The sequence below is a fragment of the Colletotrichum costaricense genome (genome assembly GCF_030867565.1).
Source record: "Colletotrichum costaricense strain IMI 309622 chromosome Unknown Scaffold_1.1, whole genome shotgun sequence".
Lineage (NCBI taxonomy): Eukaryota > Fungi > Ascomycota > Sordariomycetes > Glomerellales > Glomerellaceae > Colletotrichum > Colletotrichum costaricense.
In genome coordinates this window covers 3,889,390-3,908,306 of record NW_026848230.1, presented here as the reverse complement: position 1 = coordinate 3,908,306, position 18,917 = coordinate 3,889,390, and the positions used below count along the sequence as shown (strand labels likewise).

At 55.3% G+C, this 18,917-nt stretch overlaps 5 protein-coding genes across 5 annotated transcripts; 2 read left to right on the top strand and 3 right to left on the bottom strand.

Moving 5' to 3' along the window:
- Positions 1 to 208: 208 nt before the first annotated feature.
- CCOS01_01344 (uncharacterized protein) lies at positions 209 to 3,939 on the bottom strand (the record flags this gene model as incomplete). Its single annotated transcript, XM_060449540.1, has 5 exons — positions 209 to 417; positions 508 to 769; positions 832 to 1,427; positions 1,482 to 3,212; positions 3,273 to 3,939. The coding sequence occupies 5 exons, from the start codon at positions 3,937 to 3,939 to the stop codon at positions 209 to 211; spliced, it is 3,465 nt and encodes a 1,154-aa protein (XP_060320978.1).
- A 1,410-nt stretch (positions 3,940 to 5,349) lies between these two features.
- CCOS01_01343 (uncharacterized protein) lies at positions 5,350 to 12,661 on the top strand (the record flags this gene model as incomplete). Its single annotated transcript, XM_060449539.1, has 3 exons — positions 5,350 to 5,811; positions 5,876 to 12,145; positions 12,200 to 12,661. The coding sequence occupies 3 exons, from the start codon at positions 5,350 to 5,352 to the stop codon at positions 12,659 to 12,661; spliced, it is 7,194 nt and encodes a 2,397-aa protein (XP_060320977.1).
- A 701-nt stretch (positions 12,662 to 13,362) lies between these two features.
- On the top strand, positions 13,363 to 14,031 carry CCOS01_01342 (uncharacterized protein; the record flags this gene model as incomplete). The annotated part of the gene is made up of 1 exon (XM_060449538.1): positions 13,363 to 14,031. One exon carries the CDS (start codon positions 13,363 to 13,365, stop codon positions 14,029 to 14,031), a length of 669 nt encoding a protein of 222 aa, XP_060320976.1.
- A 298-nt stretch (positions 14,032 to 14,329) lies between these two features.
- Positions 14,330 to 17,363, bottom strand: CCOS01_01341 (annexin ANXC4; the record flags this gene model as incomplete). The annotated part of the gene is made up of 3 exons (XM_060449537.1): positions 14,330 to 15,025; positions 15,190 to 15,504; positions 15,567 to 17,363. 3 exons carry the CDS (start codon positions 17,361 to 17,363, stop codon positions 14,330 to 14,332), a joined length of 2,808 nt encoding a protein of 935 aa, XP_060320975.1.
- A 962-nt stretch (positions 17,364 to 18,325) lies between these two features.
- CCOS01_01340 (uncharacterized protein) lies at positions 18,326 to 18,559 on the bottom strand (the record flags this gene model as incomplete). Its single annotated transcript, XM_060449536.1, has 1 exon — positions 18,326 to 18,559. One exon carries the CDS (start codon positions 18,557 to 18,559, stop codon positions 18,326 to 18,328), a length of 234 nt encoding a protein of 77 aa, XP_060320974.1.
- Positions 18,560 to 18,917: the final 358 nt, after the last annotated feature.

Here is an 18,917-nt window from a genome sequence, read left to right as displayed (position 1 = left end):
ACGCCGCCCAAGACTCATTTCAGCTGGCCAAAAGTGCCTCTGCTGAGAGGTATGCGGTGGGTATGTGTTTAAAGACTAAGGGAAGGAAACAAAATCTTCTGATGCCAAAGGAAAGGGAAGGAAATGAGCCAATACTCAAAGAGTCCAATCGATGTGGACATGGGGAGATACAAACGAAGCTTCATCAAGCTCGTGTCTCTTCCGCCATTCAGATCGAAACATTGCCAAGAGGCAAGATCTTTGACGGGTCGCCATTGAAGCGGTTGCGGTAATCGACTATGCCCTTTGCAATGCTGGGGAAGTCCTTGATGTTCTGGGATCTCATCTCTTGCAACAATTTGCGCAAGCCATCGTTGAACTGCGTCTTCTCGGGTCCTTCAAGGGTTGTGCCACCCAACTGGAGGAGAATCTGGTCGTCTAAAGCGCGGAGGAGCGACCGTCAGCGCCCGACATGCCTCGAGGACACGCAACGTGGTTATTAGTCCTTGCGGGGTGAAGGCGACCTACCCGGCAGCTTCATGGACTCGAAATGCTGGAAGATGCAGTCAGCACCCCGAGGGCAGTCCCGGCTGGCTAGCTGGTCTGGACAGATGGGTAGGTTCGGATCAATCCTGTTGCTGTAGGTGAGGGACCGAAGCCCGCCAGGGACGGTTTCAGCAAACTTGGGATGGTATCGGTAAGCACGGAAATACTGCAGTGGACTCTCGTAAGGGGTGAAGCGTTCTCCAGACGATGATGCCTCATCAGTGCTCTGTGTAGCAAGCGGGACCTAGCAACCAAGTTAGTAACCGAAGCGCTTCCTTGGCGCAAAATGAATTGTACTTCTCTCACGGCGTTGACACCCTGCTCAGGGGTCGACTCATTGACTCCCAACGAGATCTGCTCGGGAATCTGTGAGGCTCTGGCACTCGTTTGCTGTGAGTCAGTGTCACTGTTGACAAGCGAAACAGCGCTATCTGCTGCGACTGGGCTGATGGACGGAGACTTCGCGGCAGCTGCCGGAACAACATTCTCAGCGGGCTCGTAGTCGTCTTCAGGCTCTTGCTCGGAGGAGCTAGAGTCATCGGACTCGGCCATGGCAACATCGGAGGCATCATCACTAGTGATTGGCTGCGACTCATCATCATCACCCACAGTCTCAGGGTTGCTGGGAGTCTCATGAAGCGCAGGCATGGGGGTCTCTGTGGAAGGTGGGGCTTGCGAAGGGCTCGCTGCGGCTTTACCAGTGACCGCATTTTCGACATCATCTGCCGTGTTGCGAATGTCCTTGTCGTGACCCATTGAAGGAGACTTGCTATGACGCACGCTTGCAGCATTAGATTGTTCAGCCACTTTGCTGGAACTCTGCTCAGCGTCTGCGGCAGCAGGCAAAGGAGTCGGCATCTCGGACTGAGGGCCTGTGGATGTTGTAGGGATAACGGGATCGACTTTGTTTAGTTAATAATCAACCTAATTCAATCTTTTTCAAAATGAGGACTTACCTGAGTTGCTTTTCAACTGGTTCTGAGGCTCAGACGACTCATTCGAGTCCTGGTCGAGCTGTTCCATCTCCTGCGTCAAATTCTGCTTCTCAGTCTCCTCTTCCTGAATCTCTTGCTCTAGACGAGACATTTGAATCTGCAGAAGGCGGAGTTTGCTCTTCTTCGTCTGAAGTCTGTTCTCGAGAAGCGGAAGATTAGTGCTAACAGTCCGGAGCCTCTGAGAACGGCTAGATTCTCCTTGCATGCGATTGTCCGATGGCTTGGGCAAGCGCAGTGAACTGCTGGGCTCGGCAATCGCGGGCGACTGCTGGCCGTTAGGCGGATCAGATACATGGGAATCACCCATTGACTGGACTCTGCGCATACTTGGCTTGCCGCCATCCGAATCAAGAGCAGTATCCGGCGTCTGGCCCGCCGACTTCTGGCTAAGCGACTTATCACCCATGGCAGCCTTGAGCTTGGCGCGAGCCTCGGCCAAGGCAATCTTGCGCTTCATGGCCTCGATCTGCTTATCCATGACATCGATATGAGCTTGCTTTGGCTGGCCTACAGCGCCGGACTGAGGAGTAGTTATGTTGCTTGGAGCGGGGCTCGAAAGCTGGCGTTGAGGGAGACCGTTGGATAGGGGCGGAAAGTCGCGGAAAGACGCCGGTCTAACAGAGGGCGTGTCTTGCTGAGTGCTTGACGGCTCGTCTGTGGGAGACCCAATCTCCATCTCAACATCCTCGTCATCGGACCCGTCACTAACATCAATGACAAACCGAGTGTCTTGCTGAGTATGACCGAATGGGCGTTTATGGGCATAAGTATTGGCCACGAAGTCGGATGCGACAGGTCTTTTGCGCTGGTTGATGAGAGGCGCAGGCTGTGGAGCAGATGTGAAAAGACCAGGAATGGCCGAAGCTGGAGCAGTCTGACGATCAGCTGATGGTTGCAGGGCGTTGGGCCGAGCAAGTTGATTTGCAGCAGGCGCCACAACCGGCACGTTGGCAATTGCTGATTGAGGCCTGCGAGGAGGTTCAACTGGGGAAGGTTCCTTTGATTGAGAGGATTGCAAAGAGCCTTTGCGCTCCGCTGCCTTTTGAGCACGGGCTTCACGGGATTTCTGCAGAGCATCCTTCTTCTGTTGTTGGACGAGTTTCTTATCGTTCGGCGTACCAGCTTGTGCGCCAGTGGTGGTGGATGAAGATGCTGCCGCCTTTGCACCCTTTGCAGCCAACAGGCGAGCAATTCGATCCTTTCTCTCTTCTCCAGCCGACTTCACTGCTGAAGGGGATGACTGTTGCTGAGCCGGGGGCTTCGGGGGCAGCGCTGCACCTGCCGTTCTGGCCTGTTGAGAGGCAGACTGACCAGAGGCATACGAGAGCCCGGGCAGGGACATGGCAGTGGAAAGGCCTGGGATAGAGAACTGACTGGGCGCCTTGGTATCCAGCTTTAAGTCAGTCAAAAGGTTGTCGACAATGGTTTTGTCAATGCCCTCATCGACAAAGTCCTGGCGGCGGACACCCAGAGGCCAGAGGTTCCCAATAGCAGACCGAGCCCTCTGCCGAGCTTCCTCGACCGCATTCTTGCCTTGTTGCTGACCGGCACCCGTTGCGAGAGGCTGAATGAACTGTCCACTAGAAGCATGCAGCTGCGAGGTGGAAGCGCCGTTTTGATTGTTGGACGCTGTGCGTGGGTGAACTTCGTGAGGAGACAAATGAGGGGAGTATGATCCGGAATGCTCTCGATCTGCTGAGTGTTAGCTCTAAATCGACAAAAGTCTTCATCTCAAAAATAAGGAATACGCACCATCACCACCGGCCATTGCAGGACGCTTCATCCCGCCATCTCTTGAACCACCATAGGAGCTGGGATTGGGATACACGGCGCTGGTCTTGCCATTACGCGCATTTGCAGTTACGGCATTCGGAACGTTCTGGCGTTGCTGGCGTGAGCTCGCCTCCGGAAGGATCTCCTGAGGCTCGTACACGTCATCAAGTTCGCCGTCAGAAAGCTCGCCTTCCTCGGCATCGTTGGAGGTTTGCTTCGTAGATCGCTTCGGCGCGGTAGGAGGGAGAGCGCCGGAGGCGACGGGGGCCTTGGGCTTCGGGGTCTGGTCGGAGTGATAGTACTGCGATGCTGGGATGAGGTTGGGACCCTCTCTCGGAGGCTGCCAGTGATGCTGGAGAGGTGGCTGCTGCTCCTGCGACTGCTGGGGTTGCTGCCAACCAAAGCTCTGAGGAAGCTGGGGAAGCTGAGGGAGATGGCCGTAGCCGCCAAGGCCAGGAATCATGTTTTGATTATGCTCGTATGAGGTCTGCGAGTGCATGACACCATCATAGGTGTTTTCGGTGTGCTGAGGGTATTGAGCGAAAGGCGGCGCAATCGGATAGGAGTAGGGCTGCTGCTGCGGCTGCTGTTGAGCAGGCGGCTGGCCTGGGTACGGCGGGTACCCGAAAGGGTAGTAATTGTTCATGGCGAGTACCTGCGACTGTGACTGCTGGACCTCCTACCTTGTGAAATGTGACAAAGAGGTACAGGTACTCGAACGTTCAAAGAGAGAGAGTTCAGCCCAAAATCAAGAGGCAGGGAGTGGTGGCGGGCAAGTATGTGGTCGCGATGGTGCTTCTGATTGCCAGTCCTTTCAACAAATGTGGAGGAAGGTTGCCTCTAGCTTGGTGCGCTAGAATGTGGAAGGTGCAAGCTGGAAAAATCTGGGTGAGCCGAGTCGGTGGGCAAGGGCGAAAGGAGCATGGCAATTCGCATTCGCGGTGGAGAGAGGGAGACGGGGGTGGTGTTGGTGGGAGGTCAGGGTTGGCAAGTGTGATGTTGAAAATGACTTGCTCTGCCTCGCGCCAACAGGAGGGAGAATTTCACGGCGCGAAAAAAGCTCTCGTCGGAAAAATAAATCGTCATGCACTTACTCCGTACAGCGGTCAGCAGTGGGCGGTGGGCGCGTAGCAGCGGCTATCCGAATCTCCGAATTGGGATTGATTTTTTGGGAAAAGAGGAAATCTGCCAGATGAAAGCGACGCAAAAAAAAGCTCGTAATGCTCTGTCTGGATTGAGCCGTCGCGTCACAGAACGATGCGACTGTGAGCGAGCTTTGGAACGTTGATGTCTTTGAAAGGTTCAAGTAGCCGCAAAGTGCGACTGCGACTGCGACTGCGACTGCGACGGACGGAGGTTGGGGCGGGTGGACGGCTCTCGGGCAGTTCTCGAATTTCGAGTCTTTTCGGGCGGGATTACTGGGGCAAAAGTGGCAGGCACGGAAGGGCAGCTCAGCGTGGGCAGGCAGGTCCAAACAACCTACCAGTACCTTACCTGGAAGGCCCGAGTCAAATGGAAATTCAAGGCCGTGAGGCTGCAAGGATGGCCGTGGCCATCAGTGGGGATACACTCCATTTCCCCCTAGTTCGCATCCGGCTAGCGTGACTTGAGACGGTCTCGCGTCACCTTTGTCGCTGGCGTCTGTCACGTGGGGGCCCCCCCAATGGGCCCCCTCCATTGTTTACTTTGCTCAGGCGTACCCTGAGCAACCGTACTCCTGAATCCCTGTTCTTTGTTAGTCCAGAGTCAACAATACAATATCCATCCTTACGTCGATTGTAAATCCTCCACTTTCCCAGCCTCCCCGACATTGCCTTGATCTCGTCTTTTCGTCACTGGCAATTTCGCCCAAGAGGCTGCAATCCCGCGACGTCTTTCATATTGTTTTCTTTCAGAAATTCGTCGTTTCCGTTGCCCTTCGTCAGCTTTGCCTCTATCTTAATGTGTACTCTATGAGCGACGTTTTGCGACGAAAGACACGAACCCAATACGACACGCCGCCCTGAGGGCTGCGCTCTTCTGACGATACCCTGCTTCTTCTCATATTCCTCAAATCATGGCGCAACCACGGAATAATCCTTTTGCTAGGACCTCGCCCGGTCCTAGCAGCGGCCGGCCGAAATCCGCAGTCTTCTCATCACCGTCTCCGCTGTCAGCCGTTACCACGCCCGTATCGCACGTCAGAAACCATTCCACTGCCTCAGCAGCACCCGCAGCAGCACCTGCGGCATCTGCGGCACCTGCGGCCCCTATCATGTTCTCAGGCACCGGCCACTTCCGTCACAATCGCTCCGACTCGAGAAACAGTGGCTCTGGTTCCGGGACCTTTGCGCCTTCCTTCATCAAGACGGAGGAGATGCGCCGTGGTTCTGACACAGTCAAAGGCATCGAGGGCGAGAACGACTTCTCCGGAAAACGTTATGTGTGGCTTAAGGACCCGCAAGCTGCTTTCGTAAGAGGTTGGGTGGTTGAGGAGACAGGAGGCAACAAGATACTCGTTCAGTGTGACGATGGTACAGTGAGTGCTTTTATCTGACCGTCATGTGCCGTCATGACATAGATCGCTGACATGCAACTTTTAGCAACGAGAAGTCGACGCTGAAAGCGTCGACAAGGTCAATCCCGCCAAGTTCGACAAGGCAAACGATATGGCTGAATTGACCCATCTGAACGAGGCGTCTGTCGTGCATAACCTCCACATGAGATACCAAGCCGACCTCATCTACACCTATTCCGGCCTCTTCTTGGTCACAGTCAACCCCTACTGCCCACTACCCATCTACACAAACGAATATATCAATATGTACAAGGGGAGGAGTAGGGAAGACACCAAACCACACATCTTTGCCATGGCCGACCATGCTTTCCGCAATCTGGTAGACGAAGGCGAGAATCAGAGTATTCTTGTTACCGGCGAGTCCGGTGCTGGTAAAACCGAGAACACCAAGAAGGTGATCCAGTACCTTGCAGCCGTCGCGCACTCCGAGTCCCCCGTAAAGAATAAGTCTCAGCAGTCCAACCTGTCGCAACAGATCCTCCGAGCCAACCCTATCCTTGAGGCCTTTGGTAATGCTCAGACGGTGCGTAACAATAACTCTTCACGATTCGGCAAATTCATCCGGATCGAGTTCAACAAGGCAGGTGCCATTTCTGGCGCCTTCATCGACTGGTACCTCTTGGAGAAGTCTAGGGTGGTGAGGATCAACGGGCATGAGAGAAACTACCACATCTTCTACCAGCTTCTCAAGGGCGCAGACAGGAAGATGAAGCAGGAATTCCTCCTTGACGGCTTGGATGTCGAGGACTTTGCTTACACGCGCGCTGGCCACGACACAATCGTCGGCGTCTCCGACCGCGAAGAGTGGGACTCGTTGATGGAGGCCTTCAACGTCATGGGCTTCTCAGACAAGGACCAGAACTCAATCATTCGCACAATCGCCGCCGTGCTACACCTCGGAAATATCTCTGTCGTCAAGGAAAGTCGTGCCGCAGATCAAGCCCGGCTGGCACCTGATGCCAAGGAACAGGCAGCCAAGGTTTGCAAGCTCCTTGGTGTTCCGCTCGAGCCATTCCTGCAGGGCCTGCTTCACCCCAGAGTCAAGGCTGGCCGTGAATGGGTTGAAAAGGTTCAAACTCCCGAGCAGGTCCGACTGGGACTCGACGCGTTGTCCAAGGGTATCTACGAGAGAGGTTTCGGTAATCTCGTGACTCGCATCAACCGTCAACTGGATCGTACAGGCATGGGCATCGACGACTCGCGCTTCATTGGTGTCCTGGATATTGCTGGTTTCGAAATCTTCGAAGAGAACAGCTTTGAGCAGCTTTGCATCAACTACACCAACGAAAAGCTCCAGCAGTTCTTCAACCATCACATGTTTGTGCTCGAGCAAGAAGAGTACGCGAGGGAACAGATTGAATGGCAGTTCATAGACTTTGGACGCGACCTTCAGCCCACGATTGACCTCATCGAATTACCCAACCCCATTGGTATCTTCTCTTGCTTGGACGAAGACTGTGTGATGCCCAAGGCCACAGACAAGTCATTCACCGAAAAGCTCAACTCCTTATGGGACAAGAAATCGAGCAAGTATCGCCCTTCTCGACTCGGCCAAGGCTTTATCCTCACGCATTATGCGGCGGAAGTCGAGTACTCCACCGAAAGCTGGCTGGAGAAGAACAAGGATCCGCTGAATGATAACATCACTCGCCTCCTTGCTTCCTCTACTGACAAGCATATTGCCGATCTATTCGCCGACTGCGCCGATGTCGACGACGATCTAGGTGCCAGCCGCAACCGGGTCAAGAAGGGATTGTTCCGGACTGTCGCACAGCGCCACAAGGAGCAGCTCCACAGTCTGATGGCACAGCTTCATTCTACCCATCCTCACTTCGTCCGCTGTATTCTGCCCAACCACAAGAAGAAGCCCAAGCAGTTCAACAAACTGCTCGTGCTTGATCAGCTGCGGTGCAATGGTGTTCTCGAGGGTATCCGCATTGCCCGGACGGGCTTTCCTAATCGCCTTCCTTTTGCCGAGTTCCGTCAACGCTATGAAGTGCTTTGCAGAAACATGCCCAAGGGCTATCAAGAGGGTCAAGCTGTAGCAGCCATGATGCTTGAGAAGCTTGGCCTAGATAGGAGCTTGTACCGCGTGGGCCTTACGAAGGTCTTCTTCCGAGCTGGTGTGCTAGCCGAACTGGAAGAACAGCGTGATGCCCTTATCACCGAAATCATGTCTCGATTCCAGTCAGTTGCACGTGGCTACATCCAGCGACGAGTCGCTTACAAGAGGCTGTTCCGGACTGAGGCCACCCGCATCATCCAGAGAAACTTCAACACCTACCTCGACCTGATGGAGAATCCGTGGTGGCAGCTTGTTAGCAAGATGAAGCCACTCCTGGGCGCTACTCGTAGTGCAACAGAGGTCAAGAAGAGGGACGCAATGATCCGCCAGCTTCAGGACAAGATGAAACAAGAATCTGATGATCGCCACAAGCTGGAAGAGGATCGCCGAAATGTACACAACGAGATGGTCCGAATTCAACAGACCTTGGAAAGTGAACGTGCCCTCGCGTTGGACAAGGAAGAGATCTTCAAGCGCCTACAAGTGAGAGAAGCAGAACTCGAAGAGAAGCTCTCCGGCGCCATAGAAGACCAAGAGAGGCTGGAGGACCAACTTGACGACCTACTAGAAGCCAAGAAGAGGGCCGAGCACGACGTTGAAAAGTACCGGGCTCAACTGGAGCAAGCTGCACTACTTATCGCACGGCTAGAGCAGGAGAAGTCAGAGCTCTCAGAACGCACCGAAGAGCTGGAGCGCTCTATCGAAGAGATTTCGCAGAAGCAATCGGAGCGTAGCGAACAGGAGAGACTGCTCGAGGACGAGATCAAGATGTTGCAGAGCCAGCTCAGTCTCAAGGATCGCAAAGCACGGGACTTGGAGAGCAAACTCCTCCAGATCGACCAGGACCTCGAGGTCAAATTGCGGACAGCACAGAAAGATTTGCAATCGTCAAAGTCGAGAGAATCCCAACTGGCTCTCGAGAACCGCCAGGTCCAACAGCAACTTTCTGAACTATCCAAGACTTCGACCGACTACGAGGATCTTGTCCGCAAGAAAGAGAGCGAATTGTCCGTTCTTCGGGGAGACAACAAGAAGTTTGAGATGGAGCGTCGTACCTTTGAGGAGCAAAAGAAGGTTCTCGTCTCCGAGAAGGAGACCGCTGCATCCAAGCTTCGCGAAGTCCAGGCCGAGATCACAGCCATCAAATCACAACAGTCTCAGCTTGAGAGGGAAGCCGAGGATGCCAAGAAACTTCTCGAAACACGGCTTTCTGAAGATGCCCAGGCAGACGAGAATCGCCAAGTCTTGGAAGCTCAGATCAAGGACCTCAAGGACGAGCTCTTCAATATTCAAAAGGAGCTTAGCAGGGAGAGGCAGTCACGCGACGACGTCCTCCTACTGAGCGAGCACAAGTTCAACGCCTTACAAGAAGAGTACGATCATCTGAACGAATCGAAGATCATTATAGAGAAAGAGCTGTACGTTCAGCAAGATAACCTGCGTCGAACCAAGGAAGCCCGCGACACCGCCGAACGGGAACGCGACGAAGCGAGACAGGAGATCAGACGTCTCCGGGTCGCCAAGACTCAAGCCGAGGAAGCTCGCGTGCAGGCCGAGATTGAAGGCGAACGGGCTGCTTCTCGGGCTGCTCGAGAGAGAGAGGAGAGCCTTCGGAAAGATCTCGAGGCTGCTCAGGAAAGGTTGAAGTGGTTCGACAACGAGTGCGCCAATCTCAATCATCAAGTCGAGGATCTCAATAAGCTTATCCTTTCTTCTGGAGAGTTTGGTCTAAAGAACGATCAGGAGAAGGAGAGACTCGAGCGCGAGCTGGTCACTGTCAAGGGTCGCCTCAAAGCCTCGGAGAACGACAATCGTGCCCTTCTCAACAAGCTCCAGCAGAAGGGGCTGGAAATCGCCCGCTCAAGTTCAAGAGCCAGCGAAGCTTCAAGAAGTCAAGTGCTGGGTCTGCAACGTGAAAAGACCCGAGCCGATGAACAAAATGCTCAGCTGAACAAACAGCTTGGCGAAGCTCAATTCACCATCGCTGGCCTCGAGAAGAAGGCCGAGAAGTTGCAGCTCAACCTGGAGGATCTCAACCATGAAGTGGCCCGAGAAGCTAAGGCTTCGAGGAATGCCGAGAAGACGGCATCGACTGCTACTGCGCAACTTGCGGAGGCCAATCGCACCATCGAGTCTGAGCGCCAGCTCCGTACACAGGCTCAGGCCACTGTCCGAACTCTGCAAACTACCATGGAAAGTAGGGAGAAGGAATTGCAAGAGCTGAGGGCGCAGATGCTCAAGGTCCTCAAGACGGTCGATCCCGACGTTGTTGTCCCGCCTCAAGCAGACGGCACAAACGAGGGCGTGCTTAGCAAGAACTTCGATCTGGTTAGGAAAGTCGAGGATCTCCAGCAGAACCTTCGGGTCCAGACGGCTGCTAGAACAAATGCCGAGGCCCAGTTGGCGGAGCTGCGCTCTTCTCGCATGGAATCTCCTATGAGGCCCAAGCTGGAAGAGATCAGCCCTAACGAGGCCCCTTTCAATGGTTCGCCCACCTTTAGGCGATCCAAGATGCAGAATCGTCAGTACTCGAACAACTCGACGCCCACCCGCCGTTTCGAGCCAGAGAATATGGACTCAGCTCGCTCTGACAAGACTGCGGATATCCTGAGCTTCAACAACCGCATGGATCTCAAGGCCGAGGTTGAGGAGTTGCAGAACCAGCTTCAGATTGCTGAGATGCAAAATCGACACCTCCAAAGCCAGATCGAGCGCGGTTCCTCGCCCCCGGAGGAATTCGACGAGAACTCGTCTGTTCTTCGAGTGCAAAAGTTGGAGAAGGTCAACAGCCGCCTGCACGACATGCTGGACGACTCTGCAAGGAAGGTGTCGGCTCTGGAGCGGAGTGTGAGGACCGGCGAGTTGTCCCTGCGTGATATTCAGACCCGATCGCACGAAGAGATCCTGGACGCGCTCAACAGCCAAGAGGAGGCGCGTCGCTCACTTCTGCATAGCCACAGGGATGCCATCTCGGAACTTTCGGACGTCAAGAACCATTTCGAACGGATGCGCCACGACCGAGCTGCCCTTGAAGTCGAGCTTCGGGACACCACATCCGAACTCGAGGAAATGAGCCTGGCTCGCGAGCAAGAGGCTGCCAGCCGCAGTCAGCTCTTGCAGGACTTCTCTGATCTGCAGATTCAACTCGACAACCAGACTTCCAAACTCGCCGACGTTGGGTCCAGCTTGAACCTATACAAGAGTCGTGCAGATGAATATTTCAGTAAACTGGAGCAAGCCGAGATTGCCGTTTTGAAGGCCAACCGAGCGGAATTGTTTGCCAAGACGCAGGCTAAGGAGGCCGAGGAGACGTATGCCGAGGTCATGTCCGAAAGAGAAAAGATGGACGCCACTATTGAGGACCTTCAACGCCAGAACCAGAGGCTTGAAGAGAAGCTCGAGGACGTTTCGACCGATTTGGATGCCGCAAGTCAAGCTAAGAAGCGTCTTCAGCACGAGCTCGAGGACTACAGGAACCAGAGAGCCAACGATATCGAGGACAAGGAAACCAGCATGGAGCAAACACGCAAGAAGTACCAAGCCGAGTTCGCCACATTGACCAAGGAGCTCGATCTGGCCCGCGAGGAGAAACTCTTCAAGCAAGCCGAGATTGCTCGCTTGCGGGAGGAGCTTGATGAGCTCCGCTCTAAGTGGGACGACGAAGTTCTCAACAGCTCGACCTGGTCCAAGGAAAAGGCCCGGCTGGAGTCAACTCTGGCTGATGTCGTCTCATCACGCGATGAGGCGGTCAACGCCCACAGCGAGGCCCAAGGCAAGGTTGTGACTTTGCTTTCCCAGGTTCGGTCTCTCCGCGCCTCTGTGGACGAAGTCACTTCTGAGCGAGATCTTCTTGTCCGGGAGAAGCGCAGCATCGAGGCTCGCCTTGAGGAAGCCAAGGCTGGTCTGGAAGATCTCACCAACGGCGACAGCGCATCACTCCGCGACGCCGCCAACCTGGACAAGGAAATGTTGGAGTTGAAGTCCAGCCTGGCTCAGCATGAAGACATTGCTGCTGCTGCAGTGGAGAAGATGAGACGCGCCGAGGCACTGGCTGCGGAAATGCAAAAGGAGGCCATGGTTGAGCGCGAGGCCAGCACACAGCTCCAGAAGGTTAAGGCCACCCTGGAGAAGTCTTTGAACGAGATTCAGATCAAGTTGGTCGACCTTGAGACCAAGGGCTACTCAAGCGCTAGCCAAGATATCAAGTTTTTGCACAAGCGCATCCAAGAGGTAAGGATAGCCCACCATAAGACACTTCTCATAGTCACTAACAACATCTTTCAGCTTGAATCTCAGCTTGAGGAGCATGAGAATGAGAAGAACAAGTCTCAGCGATCGGTTCGAAATGTTGACCGGATCGTCAAGGACCTCCAAGGTCAGATCGACCGCAAGGACAAGCAGAACACACAGCTGCAAGACGATGTTGCCCGCATGCGTGACAAGGCGGAAAAGCTCCTGCAAACGATCGAGGAGCTTCAGTCGTCCGAGTCGGAGAACCAGCTTCAGGCACGCCGTGCTGAACGGGAACTCCGCGAGGAGAAGGAGAGGTCGATGCGCCTGGAGCGTGAGCTCGAAGGCATCAAGGCATTGAGATTCGAAAAGGGGGCGGCGTCCGCGATGGGAAGCGTCCGCGGTGCGTGGCGCACAGGGTTTAGTGTTGATGATGACACCGCCTCCATGATTTCTGTACCCAAGCGGAAGAGCAGCCTTAGTCGGGCACCGAGTCTCACCAAGGGGTTCTTGTAAAAGAAGCGGGGTGTCAAGGGTATGATGTCGATGTATGGGGAAAAGACGTTGTAATGTTTAAATGGGATTGACTAGCACGGGTCGTTTCGGCGTTCGAGCCACGGACCGTAAAGGTCTGGGGGAACGGAGCGTGCGCATGGTCGCGAAGGGCGTGTTATGGTGTTTTTCTCTTTCCCTGTTGTATACGTACAGCATTGGCGTGTCTAGCATCGGGTTTGCGCTTGGTTTATTGTTGGAGTGGTCAAACTTACATATTTTCAGTTGCCTTTATGAGACGAATAGATTCGGAAGTTCAGAAGAGGAGCGCATTACTAGCCATACATGCGTACCTAAGCATACGTGAATGAGAATTTTCCGTTATGCTCACCGCCAGATTTCTCGTGGATGTTGTTTGGTCTTGGTGGTTGTACTTGGGTGACCTTGGGTATGCGGGTAGCCGCGCGCGCTCTCGAGAGGAGGGGAAGTTTGGTGGTGGGAGCAAACAAAAGGGCGAGGAGCGGCTGTTCTCTCCCTCGAGTTTCTGTGACTTAGTCTTACTTGTTTTTCATTTTTGTTTTGAAGCACATTTGATCCCAAGCATCATCTGCCTCGTTGCTCAAGGTTTTGGGAGTCGGAAGTCAGATGACTTGAATCGAAGCGAACACCACCGACCTAACAAGACAACATCCCCATCGGGGTTGAAACACACTCTTCTTTTGGAGATGACGGACCTTCGACAGCGGGTACCAGTCGGGGGACTCAGCGATGTTGGAGGCGAGGTGATTTGTCTTGATGACGAGGGTGTTATCGAGGAAGGTGTTGATGTAGGTTTAGTTGGTGGGGGTAGTGGTGGGGGGTATCATTACTATGATGACGGGAGTGAAGATACCTCGGAGTCAGAGACGACTTCGGACGAGGAGGAGGATGATGTTTGTGGCGGGCGGGGAGGGTGTGGAGGGTGTTGGGAGGAAGATGAATGTTGCTTTGAGATGGTGGGGTGTTGTGCTGGTGGGTATGGGTTGCAGGCTGGAGGGGGAAGGGGGGGTTGTGGGATTGGATTTGGATGCGAGGTTGGTGGGAGGATGACACCAAGGGATTGTGGAGGCGAGAGGGGGAAGAAGTGTAAGGAGTGTGAGACGGGGAAGAAGTGCAAGACATGTGAGAAGAGGAGGAAGAAGAAGGGAAAAGGGTTCTGGAGTAAGCTTTATCCTGTGAAGAAGCTGGGGGAGTGGGGTGGTGATGTTGTAGGTGTTTCGAGGTGTCCTGGTGAGGTTGGTATTCCCTTCTCTGTGACCCTTTTATTTGGGTCTTGCCTTCTGAGGTCTTGTGGAGAGGTGAGGGCTGAGACTAAAGAAGAAAGACGTTTGTTGTTTGTGTTTGAATGTCGCTAATGATGTGGAACAGCAAGATCCAAAGAGATGGGGATTCAAGGTCGACGATAAATTACGCGGATCACGAGGATGCCTCTTAGGACCTACAAATGCGACGAGGAGGCATAACTGTACCAGCACTGGATCTTGCGGAGATTTAAGACGGCCGTATATAATGAGGGAGCCCCGAAGAGGGGGAAGGGGACAACGACATATACCGAGACACGGCCCGAGGAGTTATTGTCACCATAATTCTGGTAGTGGAGACCATGATCTGAGGCATAAAGAGGTCTTTAACCCTTCGCAGGGCGGATGGCTGTTATTCCCAGTTAAGAAGTACGAGGCTTCTCCTCCCCCTCCTCGGAGAAGCAGATCTCGCGATGAGGAGTGGAGAAGGCCACAGGACGGAGCAAGAAGTATATCTCGCGATGGAGGGAGGTACTTCCGTGAGAGGGTTCGACATGTGTATGTTCGGCGCGAGGGTGATGATGGGAGGTGGAGGGGTGAGAGGGGTAGGAGTAGGAGCAGGAGTTTGACGAGGAGCAGAAGTAGGACTGTGAGTAGGGATAGGAGTCGGAGTCGAAGCCGGAGTGTGAGGAGGGGGGTTAGCGGAGATAGGAGGGACGGGTATCTTATGCATGGCGGCCGTGGGGATGAAGGGGTACGGGAGTTCAGGGGCGGTGGCGGATATGACGACGGACGACGCGGTGATGAGCGTGGCATAGATCGTGGCGGCGGGTATCATCATGATCAACGGCGCGGCGATGATCGAGGAAGGGGTGATGTCGAACCTGGAAGTAGGAGACGGGCGAGGAGCTGGGAGAGGAGATCGGATGTTAGCGAGAGGGTTGGGGAGATGGATGATCGGTCGCAGGGGAGTTCGTATGCTTTGGGGGAGACGGCCGTTGCTAGGAGGGATGAGGTTGTGAAGGTGGTTCGGTTTCAGGGTCACCCACGGTTGTGATGAGGGTTTACACCAAGGAGCAAGTTTCACGGTGAAAAGCTCGCGGAAGGCCTGGTTCAAGTGACATTACGAGTTAAGAATATGATATCAATATTTCATTCAAATAACCTCCCATCTCCCATGGTCTCATTATATCCCATCATCAATCTTTTCATGAAATTAAGTTATTCCCCCTTCCGCTCCTGATTTTGATTTCCAGAAATCTCTTACCGCACCTGCGCCGGCACCTTTTCGTAGCTCTTCACCTGGTCGGGCATGCGATAGATGCACAACTCCCGACAGAACATGCCCCACTCGCCGCTGGTGCCTTCGCGGACGGCCTCCTGCATGTCGCGGCCGTAACGCTCCCGGTAGGCGCGCTTGATAGCCTCGAGGTGGTGACGGTCCCAGTGGAAGCGGACGAGGCGGGAGATGAGCAGCTCGCGGCGCAGGTCATCTTTGCGGCTTGCCGTAAGAGCGTGGTGGACTAGTAGGGCGTCGCGGACGGGTCTGTTGATGACGCCGTTGAGGACGTGGGCGAGGAGTTCTCCCTACGAAGACAAGCTGGGTTAGTTCTGAGTCTTAACTTTGTGTAACCATGGAAATTACTCACCACTAGGTTGCCGCTCTTCTTGAGCGCATCGCGGGCAAAGTTGGTACGGTACGTCCGCTCGTACAACTTGAGTACCTCGCGCAGATGTGAGTCGCTCCTCTGCACGACGATGCTAATCATGAGCGACTCGCCGCCCTTTTCCGACTTGACGGCCTTGCGCAGGTCCGAGACGTCGTCCTCAACCGAGTGATAGTCAATAGCCAGGCGGCGACCATAAGGATCATACTCCTCCATCCGGCGCTCCTCGAGCACCATGAGCACGGCCTTTTTGAACTTATCCTCCTTGAGCTCCGTCTTCATGCACTTTGTCAGGCTGTTGTCGTACTTTTTATCGCTGAAGCCGTCCTTGATGAGGCGGATCTCGTGGTTCGTGCGGCCCATGAGCGACTCGATGAGCAGCTCCCGGCGCGTCTTGTCGCCCTGGTACCAGAAATTGGCCCAGTACGCCTCGCTCTCCCACTGGCCGAGCGCCGTGGCGTAACAGGCCTTCATCAGGTTCGGGTCGGAGTCCTTGAGGCGGGAGCGGATGTGCTTGGCGACGTTGACGCCCTTGCGGTCGGCGCCCGTCTTGACGAGGGCCTTGTACTCCTTGCGGAGGTCCATGACCTGGTCATGGGTGAGGCCGGGGAGGATCTCAATCAAAGGCTCCGGGTCCGGGGTTTTCCTGTCGCTGCGTAGCGCCTTTGCGATTCTCGACGCATCGTCCTCAATGTCGTGGAACCGCGCACGGCGGCGTCGTCGGCCCTCATCGTCGGAGCCGATTGGCGAGAGGGGCTCCATGACCTGCAGGTCGTGTGATGAGGGGAGCAGCATGGGTGACGGCATGGGTGACATGTCCTGATAGGTACCGTGGTACGACTCCAGCAGCGGCGACCCCGGTGCGTTGGCTAGCGACATGCTCACGTTCATGGAGTGGTGGCCAGTGTTTACAGATAGGTTCGACATGCGGTGAGTAGGCGGCTGGGGCGACTTGTCCCGCCTGCGGCTGCCGGGTTCGACCGTCAAGACATTGGACGAGACGCGCGGGTCGTTGGCGTAGTACTGCGCGGCGCCGGCTGAGATCTGTGGCCCTGGACTCGGTGCGCGACCAGAGTATCGGGGCTCAGGGGCGAGGCCGCCTGGTCTAGAAGCATTGGGGTCGAAGCCGTATGCGAGGTTCTCCTCCAGAGCCTTCTTCTTTTCCTCCTTCTTCTTGGCCTTGTCGTCGGTCTTTGCGTATTCGTAGGGCTGCGGCTGAGCGTAAGCGTAGCCGCCGGGCGACACAGGGCGAGGGGGCTTCGCTGGGGGGTACAAGTCGCCCGCGTCAGGACGAGGCGGCTTTTGAGGCGCGTATTCGGCCTCGTTGCCGTACTTGCTGTTGCTGCGGCCGTGACTGCTGTACTTTGCGGGCAAGTACTTGAGCTTGTCGTCGTCGCGGGGCTCATCGTACTTTTCGCGCGAGTTGCGGTAGTAGTTGTCTTGCGGGGATGGGGGTGGACGGTAAGCAGGATTGCTGCCGCGCGGGTCGTCGTAGTCGTAGAGTGACCTGGTGCCTGGGAACATTGCGTCGCTGCCGTCCTCTGGGTAAGGGATAGCTCCTGACATGGCGCGGCTGGCGCCCGGCTCCGCGGTGACGACGTTTGCGCCTCCTCTCTCGCGTCCATATCTGCCACCATCGAGGTCGTCTTCCGGGTAAGCATAGCTGGGCTCGCGCGGGGGATCAACCATGGCGGGGACCGCGGGGCTCCGACTGCGCTCGCGACGGCCCGGCGAGCGCGAACGGGTGCGACGGCCTCGGTCGTCAACCTGGAGAGACATGGTAGTTGCTTGGAGACTTTGGACACTCGAACTGGGTTTTTCGCTGTTGAGTCTGAACTTGACTGCAAAAGTGCGAGCTGACGGGAATCGAGGTGGGGTTTTGGAGCTCGAAGTTGAGACAAAACGTGCGGGACAGGGAATGAGGGGCTCTCTCTGGCCCAAGTGTGTGTGGGACAGGGACCGTGGGCGTAGGGCGACGGGAGCTCCTCTTTTTTTTGCTCTTATATATCAGAGGGGAGAGAGAAGAGATGAGATGTCGCGTGCTCTCTTAGCTTCAATTGACCAGCGTGCGGCTGCCTTCAAGTACTTGTACAGATCTTGGAGCCTCGAGCATAGGGTTGGATACGAAACGAAAGACGAGGAGGCTGTGGATGCATGTAAAAGAAAGGAAAGGAGACAGATAGATGCACTAATGTAAGGGTAGGCATGGGAAAATGGGGTGAGTGAGCAACGAGCAAGCCACCCAAAAGGAGAAGAGTTGGGCTGAAGGATGTGAAACCCACCCAGTTGCATAGCGTCTCTTCCCCATCCTGACCAGAACGGCATCAGCATCAGCAGCAAGTCAGTTGGTTAGCAACAGCTGTTGCGGTACCATGCAGTAAGCTAATGGAGCTCGCATCGTCTATCCCCTGTTCTGACTCCTCGGTGGCTACCTAGCTTGGCGGGAAATGTGTCGTATGAGCTACAGGCGAGTAATGCTTCATGACTTTACCTGCAGCACTGGCCTGGCATCATGAGGTAGCCGTGTCTCTTGGATCTGCTGATCAAAACTTGTCCGTCTAGACCGTCAGGCGCTAATGGCTGTGTGGTTGCGCCGGTTGGTCCAATGGCCGCGATGGCCTCAAATCTAGAGGCCCCTCAAAGAGTGCCAACACCGCCTTTCTGTCGTACTGCGTCCTGCGTGCACCAAGACCCTCAGGACAGAGCCCCCGGAGGGCCAGGGGGCGGGCTGGGGTCAACCGTCAATGTGGGTATGAGAGGAAGGCTGTGAACGGCGGCGAGTCCGTGGCAACGGGTTCCTCCAGGGAAGCTAAGCTCTCCGACCCCGTGGGCGGCGGCGGCGGCGAAGAGGGGGGAACGGGTGCTTCTGCAAACTCGAGAGCAATTCCCAACGGGCCGTCTTGTGTTGTGATGACATGCTGCAGCGGAGCGGGGCCGGGATCCCCGCCATGTTGCCCTACTCGTCCTATCAACATGCTCCCGCTGCGGACGATGCAAGGGCCTTTGGGGGCTGAACGAGTGCGTGCTGCCGCTGCTGCACCAGTGACGATGCCACGCTGGGAATCTAGGTAGTCGATGGTCGACGGCCGACGATTTCGGGTCGGGACCTACACTAGATGGTGACACGGCGGGTGGGGTGAAAAGCCGAAGGATTCCGTCGACGAGAGCACAGGAGCTCCCAGATGCCTTAGGTAATCTTCCATGACAGACTGAGGTATCCCACTCTCGGCTGCTTATGTAAGGCATGGGGAACCGGAGACTTTCGGCCAAAGGCAGGGCCGCCGGTGGTCGTTGCTGCGCAATCGGGTTATCGGGATAAGCCGGGCTGCACGG